Source organism: Protopterus annectens, chromosome 8.part0 (assembly GCF_019279795.1).
Source record: "Protopterus annectens isolate FY-2018-M chromosome 8.part0, PAN1.0, whole genome shotgun sequence".
Classification (NCBI taxonomy): Eukaryota; Metazoa; Chordata; order Ceratodontiformes; family Protopteridae; genus Protopterus; species Protopterus annectens.
Genome location: NC_056741.1, coordinates 1,899,489,084 through 1,899,508,761, shown reverse-complemented (window position 1 = coordinate 1,899,508,761; position 19,678 = coordinate 1,899,489,084). Strand labels below are relative to the sequence as shown.

Sequence of the window (19,678 nt, the reverse complement as noted above, 5' to 3'; positions counted from 1 at the left end):
AGATCTCATGGTAGAATCAGCAATGTACTTAGAATCAGAGGAATGCCCTTCAAGGCACCTCTGCCTATCATGACTGTAACAGCAGATTATTCAGACTTGGCTAGGGAGGGGGCCATGTATGTGGGAGCCCTTCAAGTTCAGGGTACTCGGTTAAGGAGAGAAGAAATTTTAAGTTTAGAAGATATGACGGCAGTCATTCTTACTCTGAAAACCTTCACTCCTCTTCTAAACTAGGAATTTCTTTAGGTGAAGATAGTACCACTATTATGTGGTGCATAAGAGCACATTCATATGTACTGTGCAGGCTGGTCATGCAAAACTAGGAGATAATCTTGAAAAAGGGTATGACTATGAATTCAGCTTATATCCCATATCAGCAAATATGTTAGCAGGTAGGTTGACCAGATCCCAAACAGCCCCCCAATGGTTATCTTTTTGGATCTGATCAGGCTGAGGGTTACATCAGAAATAGGCCTGTTTGCCTCCCATATGAACAAGTAACTGAGGAAGTTCTTTGAAAGGACTACAACTCCAGAAGGCTAGAAAACAAATGCCTTCTAACTAAATTGGTTTGGTCTGTTCTTTTGTATTTTCCTTGTGGCTTCACTTCTTACAAATTTACATTACCAGGGCTAAGATTAACAGAAGAAAGTACAAGCTGTTGTCCATTTTATACCATTGATGTCCAGTAGGATAGGGTGTCCACCAGGTAAAGAGAGGAACGGGTGCTAAGTTCTGAACGTAAGCACGGCCATCAGACTTCCTGTGGCATAATTCCCAAGAAGCATTACTGAAACAGTGAACATACTTGAACCCATACAGTTGTGGTAAATTCCTAACACAACTGTACTTTCTTGTTTCTGTACCTGAGTCTGTCAGATAGCATGAAAAAACACATTTCATCTAAGGAAAAAAAGCTCAACATGTCTTTTAATGAAGTCCCTCAACATCACCTCTTTTGGAGGGGACAAGCTCCCCACACCTCCCTTGTAGAGATTTTCAACCCTTGCACTCTAACCATAATTTAGTTATCTAGATTTAAGCACTTCAATAAATCTCTAGTGATTTTCTTGATTAATTGATTAAACTTCAGCTTTGGAAAAGGGGAATACAGTAAAGTCTCACTTAACTGGCACCTGTGGGGATTGGTAGACGCCGGTTATTTGAATGTTCCATTTGCTTGAGATATGTTTAGTGATTTTTGATTGGCTCCTGTACCGGCATACGAACCAATCAGAAATTGCAAAGCAGAGCCTCTTCTGTTCAGTGCGGAACAGGCTGCTGTTCCGCATTGAGCAGAAGAGGCTAAACTTTGCCATTTTTGATTGGCTTGTATGCCGGTATATGAGGCAATCAAAAATCACAAAGTGGAGCTTCTTCTGTTCAAAGTAGAACATCAGGCTTTTCCGCATTGAACAGAAGAGACTCTACTTTGCGATTTGTGGTGCACATGCTTGCAGTGCATAAGAGGTACCAACATAGTTCTGTAGTGTGGCCATCTGTGTATGACTTTGGCTCAGAAGCTACCCATATGTTGCTCTCCACATGACTAGTAGTGCGCAAAGAAGGCCTTTTTAAGAATGGCACTGTTCATAAAGGGGGAAAAGCATTGAAGACATCATGCTGTAGTCTAGGAGACACTAGACTGCTGTCATTTGCTGAACTTTTCAAGATGTTAGGACTAAAAGTGCCAGCTTTGTAATGCAGAGGGATGAAGCTATGACTGTGCCTCGATGATCTGGTCTCAGCTAGGGAACCTGGGACTGTAGCCTGTCTGGGAATGAGTAGCTACTGTTGGCTTGTCCATTTTGGGTGGCAGGTGGCTAGTCCCACTTTTTTAACACAACCTAGTGATGACTGTGAGGTGCTACAGCAAATTTAGTCGGTTGGCGAGTTCAGTAGCCCTGCCAAACATAACACTGTAGCTGGGCTTCAGTGTGTGGAAACAAACTGAACCTCTGAGTATTGCAAGCCACACTTTGGCAAAGAGTTTGCCAGCTGCTTTGGGAAGGGGTTAAAACATAAATGCCCTAGCCTGGTTATAATTAATGAGTGCTGTATCTCCTGGTATTTGCCAGACTGCATGCTTCAGTAAGTGGTTGGGGGATGGAGGGTTAGATTGTTGGGAATGCAGGGCAAGTTGGTCAGGCTTGGGGGAATAAAGGCAAAAGAAAATAAAAAACTCACTAGGTGGTGTAAGTGGCTACCATGTGAATGATAGCCACCTCACCTGGCCTGCAGTTTACTGACAGTCTCCTCCCTTGTTTTTAAGAATGGATAGTCAAAGGCTGTGCATCCTTATAAGTTGGGGGGTGGCCTTTATGCTGAAGGTACATATCTGGTATCACCAGTTAGGTACTCTTTAGATAAAGGAGGAGATGCTTGATAAACTATAATACTAATAAGAGCAGGGAGAATCATAAACAAGTAAAAGAAAAAAAAACGAATATGTGTGGGTCATGAATTATTGCCCAGTTTTCCATAAACTTGACCAGTGAAAAATGTAGATGGCTCTCTTTAAGATAGAATGTGACTGTACAACTCCAGAGGCAGCGGTCTACATAAAATGCCTTTACACTTTACAGAAATGACAGAGATGAAGCTGAAAACGTGTCTACACTGTGTAAACATTCAAAGGCTATATAGAAAAAGTAAAAATGCTTGACAAAATTAAAAAATAAAATCACTGATAAGAATCAAACATCAGTATCTTAATTGAGTAAATAAGTTGTATGAGTTAAAATTAGTGAGTTTTATTTTATTTGTTTATTTCAGACACAGGCGTTTGGCTCTGCTAAGGCAAGTGAGCATACGGGAAAACTGCTGTACACTTTGCTGCGATGCAGTAGCAGACACAGAACTCAGGCCTTGTGGACATAGGTATAGTATTTTTTTTCTCTACTCTTCATATTGCAGTTTTCTTTGCCATGTATTCATGAGACCCGTAGTATTTATATTCATACTTATTTATTAAATTTTACTATCATACACTGTTTTGTTTCTTGTTTTATTAATTTCTTTAAACATGTATTTACTTCTTAGCATATACAGCAAAAATAAAAAAAATATTATTTTAGTACATGTACCTTTTGATGGAAAAAGAAAAAAAGAATAGTTCAGCTGCATTCTTTTAGCAAAGCATTAAGTATAATACTTAATAAATGCAACCACAGTATAACAAGTTGAATCACTGTAACCTTGTATAGATTGCCTAATACATCATAGATGTAAAATGGGAAAACAGTGGAAGAAGCTTGGTATTCCCAAATACATTTAACAGAGAGTAGATGTTTCAGAAGTGAAAAGTAGCGGAAGCAAATAAGATAGTTGAAAGACCTTTAATGCCCAAAGAACAGAAGACAAAAGAGAAAAGTTACTGTCTGTTTCCATGCTAATTCTCAAACAGGAAGACCACGGTAAAAGTGCAGGGGTAAAACCGGTATAAATTTGAACAGCAGTCTTAGGATAATGAAAGGGAGGGGGAGATTAAATTATACACCTGCAGATCTTCCACCTTGGGGGGAGGATAGATAACCTTTTGAGAGGTGTTATGGAAGGTTGTTAGGGTGGATAGACCTCTGATGTGCAGGGGTTAGAGTTCTAGAATTTATGACCAATATATGGGAGAATTTTATATCTGAAGAAGAGCGAGTAATGGTGAATGCAGATGACATTTGGTTGTGATGTGGAGAGCTAACAAAAGAAAATTTCAAGGTAAATCAGGCCTTCTTTTCTTGGCAAACCCTCTATGAGTATCACTTTCCCCACCTTGACTATGTTCCCTCATCCCAGAGACTCTGTCTTTCTCTCCCAACCTGGAAGACAATCACTGCAGTCAGGTGGGCGCTCTCTCTCATATAACAGATGTACAGAATGTCTTGGAATTCCTCCCTTTTCTGGAACCTCCTCAAAGTCAGTTGCCTATAGTTCTTTCTGTTTTGAAAATATCATTTCATAGGAGCTATTCTTCCGGTTCCCTGCACTCAGGCAGAGGATTTTACTCCAGGATGTTCTTGATCCCCAGAAAGCAGGGCAGCCATATGTATGCCAGACTGCACATAAGGAGGTTACAGTGGTATCTCAAGTTTATTTGGCTTCAGCACTGCCACGCCTTAGACTTCCAGATACCTCTCTCACCCTGCATCAGGAAGGTGTTACTTTGGTGGAACAACCTAATTTCTCTCAATCTGGGAGTACCTTTTTTACTTCTTCCCCCTTGCCAAAAAGTCTACTTGGATGCATCCGACCTGGCATGGGGAGCTTGTTCTAACAGCATCAAGATATTGTGTGGTTGGCCTGTCAAAGAAAGGAAAAACTGTATAAACATCAAGGAGATGAAGGCTCTGATTCTGGCCTTTCGGTCATTGAATCATCTTTGGACTCTGGGCTCCCTCAGGGTTTTCACAGACAACTCAACTGTCATGTAGTACAGAAGCAAGGGACACTAAGTTTTCCCTCCTTTGCAGATCAGACTTGATGGCATGAGAGACTGACATTCAACACAAGTTTCTCCTTCAGGCAGTTTACATTCCCTCAGAAAGAGACATGGTGGCAGACACATTATCCATCGGTGTGGTATTCCACGGAAGATGTTTTGCTTTCAGCTACAGCAAGCAGTCAGACCTTTTCTGTTCTAGGGATCCATGCCCTCAGGCATGGAAGACAGACGCAATGTTTTTTTCTTGGAAGGGGAGATTTCTCTGTACTTTTCCTCCCCTGCCTCTGTTGCCAAAGGTCCTTCCCGAAATTGGAAGGACCAGCCAAAATTCTTGTCAGTAGCTAAGCTAGCACTGGTTCCCCTTGCTTTTCCTTCTGGTCAAGGTCAATTTTCACAAGGCCTAATGTTGTCTATTATCCATTTCAAACATGGATTATTGGATCTCATTTTGCCACAGCATTGAAGCTACTTCGGACCCAGAGCTCTGACTCCTCCCCTACCATAATTCCCTAGACTCCTCCTTAGTTGCTCCGATCTCGTTTGCCACTTAAAGTCAATGGAACTCATGAAAAGAGATCTCCATTCAGTGTGCTTGTTGTAGATTAAAGCTTACTCCTCCTCCTCCTACCGAGAGATTTCTCTCTCTTTTCCTGTAGCCAGTGTAACGTAGCTGTTAGCTAGTTTGTTTGAGCAGTTAAGGTATTTCTGTCCTCTTATTCTAGGTTCTGTGATTTGTTTGATGATTAAAAAAAGGTAGATATATTTTAGGGTTAGTATTTGTCTGTTTAGTGTAGGACTGTTCATAGGTTCATAGGTTTATACTAGGCTGTCTGCCCTAAGGCATTTATAAGCGTAGCCCAAATTTTTGTGGCTTACGCCACCCCTTATATGAAAAAATACTGTGCCCATTAGTTTGTTGTGCCTCTGTCCAGCAGTGACACAGAGATGATTCCCGGGGTAAACCTACGATCTCCCATCCACAGGTCTAGATTTCTCTTGAACAGAGTCAGCGAGGTGCTCTGCCTCACATGGACCGGGATTTTATTCCACAGCATAGGGAGTCTCTGAGTGATAAATCTATCCCTCCAGCACGTCCTATTTATATCCGTGCTAAGGTTTAAGTCGCTTGCTCTAGTGGTTTTGGTGGATTTGGATTTTTGAGGTGGAGCATGTCCATTAATTCCGGGTTGGACATGGCCTTGTATGTCAGGCACATGTCACCTCTGAGCAGACAGTATGCGACTGAATAGAGCTGGAGTTTCTTCAATCTGGCAGCATATGACAGATTTTGGAGTCCCTTTATCCTTTTGGTGAGGAACTTTTGGGGTCTCTCCAATTGCTGCAGATGTCGGGTGAGATACATCCCGAATGGGGCATTGTACTCGATCATTGGTCTGATAAGTGAAGAGTACAGGGGAACAATGACCTCACTAGATCTGGATGTGAATCCCTTCATGATCAGGTGGGCAATGTAGAAGGTCTTTCTAACCACTTTAGCAATGTGAGTGTCAAAAGAAAGGCCACTGTCAACCTGGGTCCCCAGGTCCCTGATAACCTCTTCTGTGCTTAGTGGATTGCCACCTATATGGTAGCTTGGGGTTACCTTGTTTTTCCCGAAGGGTATGACTATACATTTTTGGCGTTTAACTTCAGGCCATGGCTCTGGCACCAGCTATCTGTTTCCGTGAGTCCCTTCTGAAGGATATCCGTGTCCGATGCACTTTCCACTATGGCCCAGTTTGCAGTCGCCTGCAAACTTTGTCAGCCAAAGTCCTCCCATGTTGGCCTGTACTTCTGAGAAGTAGATGCCAAACAATAGGGGCCAAGGACCGAGCCCTGTGGGACACCACTTGTGACCGGCTTGGAGTCTGACACAGCGCCAGCAACTCTAACCCTGTGGGTTCTGTCCTTAAGCCAGTTTGCAACCCATCTTGTGACATATGGGTTTACATTTAAGCTGGTAAGTTTTTCTACAATACCCGAGTGGGGTATTGTGTCGAAAGCCTTTGCAAGGTCAAGGTAGGCTGTATGGACTGCCTTTCCTCATCAATGGCCTTGGTGACTGTTTCAAGAAGTCAACCAAGTTCAAAAGGCATGATCTTCCCTTGACAAAGCCAAACTGGGTCGGGTCCAATGTCTGCAAGTCCCCTATATCTTTGTTTATGAGCTCCATTATGATCCTCTCCATAGCTTTGCAGACTAGACTTGTTAAGCTTATGGGGCGGTAATTACCAGGGTCCGTAGAGGTGCCGCCTTTGTGGAGTGGGACCACAGTTGCCGTACGCCACTCCTTGGGCACGTATCCTGTGGTAAGGCTGAGATTAAACAGCTGCCTTATGTGCGGGTTTAATTCCTCATTTAGCTCGTGTAGCACACAGCCGGGGACACCATCTGGTCCCATTGATGCTGTGTTTTTAGCTTTAGAGAGAGCAGCTTTCACCTGCGCATTTGAGATGTCTGGGAGGCTACACTCGGCTGGGATAGTTATCTCTCCTTTAGGGGGGGAGAGGGGGGTGAAGTTTGCACTGAACCTGTCTGCCAGTATGTTGGCAATGCTTTAGAGAGAGCAGCTTTCACCTGCGCATTTGAGATGTCCGGGAGGCTACACTCGGCTGGGATAGTTATCTCTCCTTTAGGGGAGAGGGTGAGTTTGCACTGAACCTGTCTGCCAGTATGTTGGCAATGTCTGTGGGTTCAGTGATTTTTGTATCATTTTGGACTAATTCTGAGCATATCTGGGAGTTTCCACCCAGGTTCCTAACATAGCTGAAAAAGGCCTTATGATTGTCCTTTGAATCCATGGCAATTTTTCTCTCAAAATTGGCCTTAGTTGATTTTATGAGTGCTCGTATTTTTTACTAATAATGATCAGGGGTGACTTCCCTTTTATGGATTTTGTTCTATCATGTAATAGCTTTCTCCTCTTATTGTAAAGTTTGTTAATGGCTGGGGTCCACCAGACTGGACGCTTGCCCTTTGTGGAAAGAGTCTTGGTTTTATTTGGGATTGCCTGATCCATGCAGTCCTGGAGGTGTTCATAGAAGGCATTTGTAAGGGCTTCCAGCTTGGGTTGTGGTTTCCACTGGCTCAGGGGCCTTGAAGGATACCACACCAGTCTTGAGTAGTGTGAAGTTTGCTTTAGAGAAGTTCTTCACTATGGTCTTTTTGTTTGGGGTGGGGCGGGATGTGGATTTCCAGTGAGATTAGTTTATGATCAGATCTCACCAATGAGGGATATACTTCCGTGTGGAGCATTTTGTCCCCATGTTTGTGACAATGAGATCTAGTATATTTTCTCCTCTCGTGGGAACAGTGACTAGCTGTTCCATGGCATTTGAATTTATGAACTCCAGGAACCGTTGGGCTAGAAAGTTAGGGCTTGAGTAATGTTCCCAGTCTATATTCGGGTAGTTGAAGTCACCCAATATGATGGTGTTTGGAGATACATTTATACCCTCCAGTGTCTTCAGGAAGGCTGTGTGGGGTTCATGAGTTTGAGAGGGTGGCCTGTAGCATGCTACAATTTGTAGAGCAGTTTTGCCTATGGTTAGTTGCACCTGGATGGTTTCAAGCTTGTGTGTTGCCACCAACCTGGAGGTGTGGGTATCCTTTATGAATATGGATACACCCCCCTCCTTTTGTGGTGTGGTCCGGGTTTTGGGGCCGGAACGCATGATATGAGGTAAAACCTAATAGTGCCGGGTGCTCTCAGGAGCCTTGAACCAGGTTTCAGTTACAGCACAGACATCGATGTTCTCCATACTGAGAAGGGCCTCGAGTGCGTGCATTTTGAGATTTAGACTTCTGGCATTGAGCAGCATTACCCTCAGTTTCTTCCCATTTTTGTTTTCTAGGGTGGTAGGTTTAGAATTTGAGCCTTGCCTAAAAAGGCACTATGGGGGTGGCAAGAGCCTTAGCCAATATCCGAATCCCAGGGGTGACAGGTGCAAGCCGTCCCTTGAAGCAGCGTGGCTTGTCAAGCATGTCATCCCAGGCAGACAGACACTGGATCCCCTTTGAATGACACCAGACATTAAGCCAATTGTTAAAGCTGATCATCTTGTCTCTATATTGTGGCATCATTCTTGGTGAAGGAAGGATACTGCTCAGGGTTAGGGTCATACCTGCCTGGGCTACATAATCAGAGAGCTCCTCTATGTCTCTTTTCATGTAGTCCAGGGAGGTACGTCTCAGGTCGTTCACACCAGCATGGACAATGACTGTGTCATATTTGTACTTGCCGTGGAGTTAGCCATATCTGCTTGTCTGTGCATAAATCCACCTCTTTTTGCATGCTTTGAGGTCAAACAATTACTAAAAGGCATCCCCCACATTAGGCCACCAAGAAAGCCTGTTTGTCATCCTCTTCCTCTTTGAGACCATAACTGTGCTTTGGAAAAACCGACCCTGGTGACCTTTTGAGCCAGCTACCAGTTCTTCCTTAAAGCTTTGTACTTGGAAAACTGATTTGTTTAGTAGCCTTTCTTAATCTAAAAGAGCATCTGCTCTGCAAGCTTTGACAGCTGTTCCACCCTTCCTTGTTTTGTTTTCCACAAGGACAGGGTTACTGTTAGAGCTAATCCTCCTTTCATGCATAAGGTGGTTAAAGAGTTATCCTTTAACCAGTTCATCAGTCTTCCCTTCTCAAAGCAGGGGAAAGAGAATTCTTCATTCATTGGACTTTTATAGGCAGTTTAGATGGATAAAACTAAGGACATTAGGAAGGTCAGACAAGTTATTGAGTCTTTTCAGGAAAAGAAGCTGTGTTTTCCAGCAAATCACTTCTTCCTGGATTTCCAAAGCCATTTTTGTTATGGGATGAGCTTCCCACCTCTCAAATCCTCTGGAGACTTCAATGGTTTATATTCTAGAACTATTCTTAAAGCAGCTACTTGATGTTCTGTCCACACTTTTAGTAAGAATTACAAGTTGGGTGTGTTTTCTAGATCTGCAGCAGTATTTTCAGGTTTCATCCTGCAGTGCTCGTTGGACCACAGCTCTGCTCCTTCTGCCTCCTCTCTACCTTCTGAACAGCTTCTCTCCAATCTGTTAGTAATACTGCAGCAATGACCTTGGAATAGTACAGTTGTGTAAGAACTTACCATAACAGTAGAAGTCCTAATGATCACTGTTGCAGTATTGCATCTCTCCCTGTTGCCTTCCATTGGGCTTGTTCTGTCCTTCAACCTGTTCCTTAACTTTTTCTTTCTCTTATGTGAGCATGCACATATGTAAATAGCTACCTTTCCTTTTGCTTCAAAATTTTGGTCTGAGGCAAGCAAATTCTAAGGTAATTTCTGATCGTACATCCTTTATGTACCTCCTGCCTTTGGGCTTAGATCATATAACAGACAAATGGTATGAGAGAAAGGCATCCAGGCCTTATGCTGGACGGATGTATGACCATCCTTGGCAGGGTATCCCATCTTTCACTAATACTGTAGCAGTGATCATTAGGACCTCTGCAGTTAAGGTATGTTCTTACACATTGTACTTTCTTGGCCATTCAAACCCTACATCATTTTCCATCGCCAGAAACCACAGTCATGTGGTTATCATCCTGTCAGAGACAAACTCAATGGCAGATTTGTGAGTGTCTGCCTTGGATCTGATCAGGTTAGAGAGGTCTTCATGTAGATTGTCCATCAGTGGGGAATTTTCCAGATAGATGTTTATGCCTGCAGTCTGAACAGACAGCACAGACTGTTCTTCTTAGTGTCATAAAATAAATCATGGAATGGACACTTTATCTCTTGGAAAGGAAACTTCCCTTAATGCTTTTCCTCCCTTTCTCCTAATTCAGAAAGTCCTTCTGAAGATCAAGAAAGTAAGTCCAAAATGCTGCTAGTGATCTCTTGTACCCCTGACAACATTAGTTCTCCCTTCTTTTTCATTTAGCCTAGGGCAGTCACCACAAAGTACCACACAGGATGTTGCAGTCATCACCTTGTAAGCTCTGCTGCAGGCTGAGGTCTGATATGTGACCAGATATTCAGACCTAAGCATCCTCCCCTTGGCTGGGTTGATGTTTCCCTCATCTTAGATGTCCCCATGTACCTAGCATAAACGTGACATCCACCTGCATCATCTTCAGTTCTTGAGCTACAACAGAGAGCATCTGTTAGTCTTTCAGTCTGGGCCTCACACTGAGGAGTAACCAGATGAGTACACCATTGTGGACCTTTCTTTCACCTTTTCATCCAGATATGTATTTCTTTTGTTTAAGGTTCTGTAGACATCTGCATTGTATTCCATACACACGGGGGTACAGGACATGATTATTACTGCTAAATGCAGTAAATGTGCTTGTAGGAGGCAGATTAACTTTGAAGATTTTCATGGTAACTGTCATTACTGCCCAAGGTTAAACATCCATGCTGGCTGTGAAGTTTGTCATGGCTTTAAACCAAACACCCTAAGAGCAAGGCAGAAGTCTAACCTGGCATTTATGATTAAATAAGGAGAAGAGAGCATCTCCTTAGTATGGTTGTCATACTAAGAAACCTAAGCCTAGGAACGTCTGTTGCTGGATGTCTAAAAACATGGCACATGCGCCTAAAGCAAAGCCTCCTTTGGAGTTGCAGGCCTGACTTGGACTACCACTGGGTGAGCCTCCTACCCCTGCTCCCTTTCAATGCTCGACTTTGGTGACACTGGAATTCCTTATTTTCTTCAAAGTTTGAGACCTGTCCCAGCATAGCCTTCTCTGTCAGGAGTCCAACCTTTTAAAAGATTTAGGTCTCCCCTGAGAGGAAAATTGAGAAAACGTGGGTAATTTCATAACAGCAGTAATAGAATGGGAATTTATGCTGAAATGTGATTTTGACACTACACCAAGGACTGCCATGTCAGGGATTGGTCTGAATATACTTGCTTGGCTGATAATTGTATCTTAAAATAGAGCTGTTTGAGGCAAATTGCTCACTGTTCGAATGACACAGTATGTTTTATTTGGTTGATTACCATATGATGGTATTCTAGATCTTGAAAAGGAGAGCAAACCAGATCTGCTTTAATGGGCCCCCTACTAGATACCAGGGTAATTTGACTCCTAATTTTGTAGAGAAGGGTTTCTCAGAAGTTTCGACAGCAGTAGTAGATGTTCATCATTCCCCCTGCTGCAGTAGTCTTTAGGCTGTGTGGGTGTTTTTCTTGCCTAGGAAACAACCTGATGCCCATCTGTCAGTCCCTAAAAAAGCAGATAAACTGTATAAGGTACTTCAAGCTAATACATTTCTTCTCTCAAACTATAATTCTTATCAAGCAGCAAGTTTAACTGTGTCTCATGCTAACAACAAGTTGGTCCTTAACACAAACCCTTCTGGTAACAAAGGAAGGAAGACATTTGGACTGCAAATTAAGAAATAAAGACTTCTAGTTTCCTTTAGTATCCATAACAACCTTAAGTTTGTACTGTGGTTTACATTTTCTAACAATGCTCTTAAGTTCCTTGCTGGCATGTTTCATTGTGGTCTTGAAGTAGATGGATTGTTTTTTACCTCTTTTCATTGTTTTCCTTCTTTTGTTATACACTTTAATAATATGGGAGTTCCACCAGAGAGATGTATTCCAGAAATTTATCATAATTTTTAGGGCAGACAGGTACAAACCTTTGTATGCAGCTGTTTAGATACTGGTTAAAATTGGAGGTGAATGTGGCAACCCTCTTTGTTGGGCCCATTTGTGGGAGATTGTTGGGAATTTTTCATAAGTCTTGTGCAAGATGAAGTAGATTTGGTCTGGAGAAGTTCCTAAAGATGGTTCCCTTTGGTGGGGGGGAGGTAGCATTAAGTCTACTAAAAGAGTGAAAGTAAGTTGATTTGTAATCAGATTTAACCATCGATAAGTAACTGTGTGGTGGGAAACAGACATGGGCTAGGATATTAGAACCTGTAGTGGGTAGTTTTACAGTTTGCTCCAGTGCATTGTTGTCTAGTAAACACTGAGCATATTTATGTTTTAGAGATAAAAGTGTGCCATTCATTGTTTGGGTAATTGGAGTCCCCTATTAAGAAGGCATTTGGTTTGCTGTTCAACCCCTCCATGGTATTATGGTAGTTTACATGTTCTTTGGAGGACATTGATGGAAATTTGTAGCTAACAATGAGGTAATAGTTGGAATTGTTAAAGGTGATTTAGATCTCCAGGAATTCCAAGTTAGGGTTGCAGATAAACTGATATGAGATGATGGTATTTCTGACAAATACAGATAGTCCCCCACATTTACCAAAGGGCCTAAAAGTATAGTAGGTGCTAAACCTTGGTGTAAAGGGAGTGATGTCATTGCATTTAAACTATTCTGTGAATTCATTCTTGCATTAAAAAGGCCCTACTAGTTTGACAACACTCATTTGTAATTCAAGAACATGCTAGCTGTGGTAAGGTAAAACCTCGTTATTGGCTAATTTGGATGTTTCCTGAATTGCAGTTACTACTGGGATGTGCAGGCCATGGTTGATCTGCACATCATAGTAGTAACCTGCTGCTCTTGTAAGCACGGAAATTCCTTCCCCTGTCATTCTTATGCACACACACACACACACACTACAGTTGCAGTCCCGCTACCTGTCCCCACTCTCCTATGGTTCCCTCCACTTCCATTAATACATTAGTGCCATTACTGCATGTACTTATTGGGCCCTAGTGTCTAGTGCATCCCGTACTCCCGATCCCCATTACACTGTCAGTTGCTGTTATGGCACTTTAAAGCATAGTGGTTTACCACCCTCGTATCACCCTTATGATGTGCGTGTTATTACGGCACCTGTCCCTGGTGTCCATTAGTTTTACACACACACACACACACACACACACACACACACACACACACACACACACACACACACACTACAGTTGCAGTCCCGCTACCTGTCCCCACTCTCCTGTGGTTCCCTCCACTTCCATTAATACATTAGTGCCATTACTGCATGTACTTATTGGGCCCTAGTGTCTAGTGCATCCCGTACTCCCGATCCCCATTACACTGTCAGTTGATGTTATGGCACTTTAAAGCATAGTGGTTTACCACCCTCATATCACCCTTATGATGTGCGTGTTATTACGGCACCTGTCCCTGGTGTCTATTAGTTTTACACACACACACACACACACACGATCCTTGTTGTAATGTTGGTGGTCACAGCACTTAAAGCATTTCCTGGTGTCTTCTGTATTCCTCCACCCCCTGTTTGCCATAGTAACATTGGTACCATCAAGGCACTTGTCAGAAGAAAAAAATCAAGCGAGTCACATCTGTTTCAGGTGATGAAAAACTTCTTTATTTGCAGCTAACCAGATTACAGCAACATGTTGGCCAAGATGATCTCAATCTGATCAGCTTGGTTACTGACATCAACTTTTATACTTTCCTGTTACTAGCCAAAATAGCTTTTGTTACATTTCTAACAGTTGACAGTTGGCTATGAAAAACATCTAGGATCACAATTTACCTCAGAAAAGAATGCTTTACCTCAAAACCACAGTTAGTGTAGAACGTTTACCTCAAAACCACAGTGGTAGCTGGAATTTTCCAGAGCCTGCCTCAGTAAATTAACTCTTATTCAGAAGTATAGAAAACAGATGTTATTCAAGTTCATAAGCAAACTACATCTATCATAGGTAAAGCCCATCTTAAATAAACATGGTTCAATGACCTTTTCTTACCAACACTTCAGCAAATAGCATATTCATTTTGCTAGATGGGAGAGAGAGACAAATAATAGTATGTTTTAAAACTTTTTCTCAACATTTCCCCCCTCAAAACACTTTTATCTTTTTTATTTCAGCAATATATGGTAAAAACTAAGTTTTTCTTTGCATACATTACTTCATTTGCAAGATTGCAAGACAAGCTTTTAAACTTCATAACATTTGCAAAGGTCACATTTCAATGTATTCACTTTCACCAGTCTGTTGCAACTGCTGGTACATCGTCTTCATAACAGCAGTATCAACCAGTCTTTGTAGAAGACCTCTGATACAGGGTATACAACAGCAACCACATACCACCACGATAGCCACAGTGACTCCGACGGACACCAGGAAACTGCTGATGAGATGACTCCATTTTCCAAACCACGTTCGTAGAAAGTCTGTAAAGGGATTATTTACCCCAGAGTTCTCTGCCAATTCTTCGGATAACATCTCCAAACCTTTCAAAGCTCGAGTGATGCTCCCATCAGGGGCAGTGTTATTCCGAATATATGTACAACAGAAAGTCCCAAACATCCTGCAAACTCCTCCTTCTTTGGCCAGGAGCATATCCAACGCAATTCGATTCTGCCATGCCACCTGCGAAGTGGCCTCCAGTTGTTCAGCAATACCTTTCAATGCATCTTTGGTATAGTTCACAAAACGCTGCTGGTTATAGTAAATGTAGTTGATCCAGTCCACATTCTTATTGGGTTGAATCCAGACAAAGATGGATACAAAACCAGCCGCTATTTGGTTTATTGCTTTGTATTCATCAGGCACGCCTCTTGGTACGCCAATGCTATTGATGTAGACACCGATATCGAAGGATTTCTTCGGTGCCTCTCTTTTTCTCTTACTCAACCACCTCGGCTTTATTTCAGGTTCTCTTACGAAATTGCTTGCTGGAACTGGGAAAATGTAGAATGGCAGAATTAACTTTGCAAGTGCACAAGTTCCCTTCCAGGGAATCGTAAGCCTTGATCTGAGTTTGTTGTCTCCACATAACCACCAAACGTCTGCTAAACTATGAGTTTGGTTCTCCAGAAATGGATTCCCATTGCCATTCACAGTAACATTGCAATAGTTCTGTCCCATATCGCCATAATTCTTTCCTGTGCCATCTCTGGAAATGCACATATACGAACCTGGATAGGAAATCGCTGTAGGTGGTTTCTCAACTTTGCTTATGACTGGAAAATGCTGAGTTTCATTTTTGCATTTATCTTCAGTTTTGTTGAAAATAACTTTAACAGACACGTCAGATTACCTTCAGCTTGCATCAATGGGACTGTCGCTAGTTGCTGTTTACCTTCAGCACAAGAAACACAGTTCTCACGATGTACTTCTCGGGTACTATATCTAACCCAAGATAACCATTCGTTACGGTGTACGAATCCCGTCTCGAGTAACAATTGTTCTTCTTCTGTGAAGGCAAAATCTGCTTTACTTGTAGCATTTTTAAGGCTTTGTACTTTAAGTTGGAAAGTCCCCAAAAGATCAGTTCCATTTGGAAGAGACACTCCGATTCCATAAACTCCTGAATCACTTTCTTGTGGTGACATGATGGTTATAGTAATTACTTTGGTACCTTGGAAATGCGCAATTTTTATTCTTTGTTGCCTGCTCTTATCTTTCTCCGGTGTCACTGCACCAGTTGTTTCCCATCCGTTCACATTTGTTGACCACCAAACATTTGACCAGGACGCACAGTCTCTATTGCACAAGTATTTTGCAAGAGTCAGGAAATCATTACTGTTCCGTTTAGCACAGTCCAAAATTCCTTCACAAAGTTTTACCTTGAACATAGTAGTAACACCTGTTTGCGCTTGCAGCACCACCATTCCTTTTTCTCTTACAACTGTTCCTTCTCGTATGGACATATTTACTTTCGCCACCAAAATCATCATCACGTAACAGTTCAAGTACCAGTTGAACATGGCCATCCTTCCTTTGTAGTCAGACTTTGCGTTCAGGGCTCCGATGGAGTCTGACCAACATCAATGGTAGAAGGAAAAGTTTTTTACAGTGGGTGATATGAATCCACAAAGTCCTCTCTGCGATCTTTACAGCCGTAGGTGTTGACATAAGTACTTGATATGGGCCTTCCCACCTGAGGGATGACCAGTTCTTTCTCTTCACAATTTGGATCCGCACCCAGTCCCCAGGTGCCACGCTTAACAAGGTTTCACTTCTGGAATCTGCAATGGAGTCATTGGTTACAAGAGACTTGACATTTAGCAGCTTCTTCATATAATCCACCAGATCCTCACCCCCCCTCACATTCCGCTGGCAACAATCCTTGCCACTGCGGGACGTAATATGGTCTCCCAAACAAAAGTTCAAATGGTGTAAGTCCTTTGTAGGAGGGTGAGATTTGCATGTACAGGAGTGCCAATGGAAGGCACGCAGTCCAGGATCTATGCGTTTCTGCCATCAGTTTGCGGAGCTTATTCTTCAGGACACCATTGTGTCTCTCCACCAGTCCAGCTGACTGGGGATGGTAAGCACAATGGTACTTGAGATCAATTTGAAACACTTGACCCAACTTCTGCACAACCTGGTTTACAAAATGAGACCCATTGTCACTATAGATGCGCCTTGGAAGGCCAAATCGAGGAATTATTTCTGTTGTCAAAAGCTTTGCTACTGTGTGTGCATCAGGATGCTTTACTGGAAAAGCTTCTATCCACTTAGAAAAAGCATCAATTATAACTAGACAGAACCTTTTTCCCTCTGAAGGTGTCAACTCAATAAAGTCCATACAGAGTGTGTGGAATGGATATGGAGGGGTGGGGAATGCCTGCTGAGATTTATTAACTCCCCCCTGAGCATGATACTTTGCACATAATAAACAAGATAAACAGAATTGCTTTGCATAAGTTGAAAATCCTTTACACCAAAACACCTTAGACACTATTTGAACTATTGTCTGTACTCCTACATGGGCAGGTCCATGGCTAACCAATGCAGCATACCTAAAAAGGTTTGAGGGTAATACCATTTTGCCATCTGATGCCCTATACAACCCATCCTGTTGAGTGATACCATATTTCAACCAACGACATTTTTCCTTCTGTGTTGTCAATGTTTGCATTACTTTTAGTGTCTCTAAGTCTAAGAGGTGTCCGGGCTCTAAATCATTGTCATGTAAAAGCAAATCATTTTCTTGAGCTGCCTTTTTTGCAGCCATATCAGCAAAAGCATTTCCCCTGGAGACAGGATCTTTTCTGTTGGTATGTGCGGAACATTTACATATCGCTATCTGAAGTGGTAATTGCACTGCATCTAACAACTGTAAAATTAAATCTCTGTGATTTATTGGTTTGCCTGTCGCAGTGTAACCATTCCTCTATTTTTCCATTGTTGAGCGAATGCTCCGCCAGAGATGGTCTGCACCTGTCACCCCTGGGATTCAGGTTACTGGCTAAGGCACTTGCCACCCCTATAGTGCCTTTTTTAGGCAAACTTCAAAGGACAAAACCACCACCGTAACAGGTACAAGCATGCAAAATCTGAAGGTAATGCTACTCAATGCTAGAAGTCTAAACCTCAAAATGCACTCTCTCGAGGCACTCCTAAAAATGGAGAACATCGATATCTGTGCAGTAACTGAGACCTGGTTCAAGGCTCCAGAGAGCACCCCTGCAATTCCAGGCTACAACTCTTACCACACTTTTCGGCCACCAAACCAGGACCGAAACACTAAAGGTGGAGGAGTGTCAATATTCACCAAGGATATTCACACCACCAGGCTAGTTGGCCAACACAATGTGTCTGAAATTCTCCAAGTGCAACTAACACTAGGTAAGACTGCAATCCAAATTGTAGCTTGCTACAGATCCCCCACCATACCCCAAGATTCTCACTACACCTTTCTAAACATACTGGAAAATATTAAGATAGAACCAAACACCCTAATACTGGGTGATTTTAACTACCCTGCCATTAACTGGGAAAACTACTCATGTCCCAACACCTTTGCGCAACGGTTCTTGGAATTCATAAATTCCAATGCCCTGGATCAACTAATCCATAGTCCCACCAGGGGCTCCAATATCCCAGACCTGGTCATTACCAACATGGGAAATCAATGCTCCATACCTATGGCCACCCCCTCGTTAGTCAGGTCTGACCATAAGCTAATCACCCTTAACATCCACATCCCACCCCCACCCCCCAGTAAAGAAACCACCATAAAAAAATTTTCTCCAAAGCCAATTTCATGCTACTCAAGTCAGAAGTGACAAACTTCATAACACCCATGCAGACGGGAACTGAAAGTTCAACTGCTGAATCCTACACTAAGGCACTGTACGAGCACATCCACTCATGCATGAATCGTGCCATCCCAAATAGAACCAAAATGCTCTCATCCAAAAAAAGGAAGCCGATCTGGTGGTCCCCTGCCATAAACAAACTTTATAACAAAAGGAAGAAACTTTTGCAGAAAAGAGGAAAATCCCAGGATGCAAAAAACTCCCTTACTAGCCTCAGTAAGAAACTGAGATGCCTCATAAAATCCTCCAAAGCTAGTTACGAAAATAAAATTGCCAAAGATTCCAAAGACAACCACAAAGCATTCTATAACTATGTCAAGAATCTAAATGGCAATGCTCAGATCTGCTCTGAGCTAAAACAGAATGGCATTAAATATACTGATCCAAAGGATATTGCCACTATCCTGGCAGATCGATTCAGTGCCAACTTCACACCCCTCTCACCCCCTAAATGGCCCATCTCAGTACCGGAAGATTGCCAAATTCCAGTAATAACGGCCGCACAGTTACAAAACGCACTCTCTAAAGCCAAGAATACAGCATCCTTGGGACCAGATGACATCCCGGGCTGTGTACTACATGAACTACAATATGAACTGGCACCTCACCTAAGTGTCATGTTTAATCATAGCCTCATCTCAGGTTTCGTGCCCACTGAGTGGCGCAGAGCTACAGTTATCCAAATCCACAAGGGGGGATCCACCTTGGATCCCGGAAACTACCGTCCCATCAGTCTGACAAGCCTTATCTGCAAGGCCATGGAGCGTATTATCATGGAACTTATAAACAAAGACATTGGCAACCTTCAAACACTGGACCCCACCCAGTTTGGGTTTGTGAAGGGCCAATCTTGTCTCCTGAACCTGATTGACTTCTTTGAATCAGTCTCCAGAGCCATGGACAAGGGTAAGGTGGTCCACACAGCCTATCTAGACCTTGCCAAGGCCTTTGACACCATCCCCCACTCTGGAATCATAGATAAACTTACTAAGTTGGGCATTAATCCCTATGTCACCCAATGGGTTGCTAAATGGCTTACAGATAGAACCCACACTGTAAAAGTAGCCGACTCCAAATCCAGCTCCAGACAAGTGACAAGTGGAGTACCTTAGGGTTCAGTCCTGGGGCCGCTCTTGTTTGGCATCTACTTCTCTGAAGTACAGGTCAACACTAAGGGACTTTGGCTAACAAAGTTTGCAGATGACTGCAAACTGGGAGCCATTATTGAATCCCCAAATGATGTGGATACTCTACAAAAGGGCCTTACAGA

At 42.7% G+C, this 19,678-nt stretch overlaps 1 protein-coding gene across 2 annotated transcripts in view; it reads left to right on the top strand.

Annotated features, from left to right (window-relative positions):
• Positions 1–19,678, top strand: part of RSPRY1 (ring finger and SPRY domain containing 1) — a 1,565,455-nt gene that overhangs the window by 1,533,614 nt on the left and 12,163 nt on the right. For both annotated transcript variants that reach the window (XM_044081400.1, XM_044081401.1), the window contains exon 14: positions 2,776–2,880. In XM_044081400.1, coding sequence (XP_043937335.1) covers positions 2,776–2,880 — 105 coding nt within the window. The remainder of the gene's footprint in view (positions 1–2,775; positions 2,881–19,678) is intronic.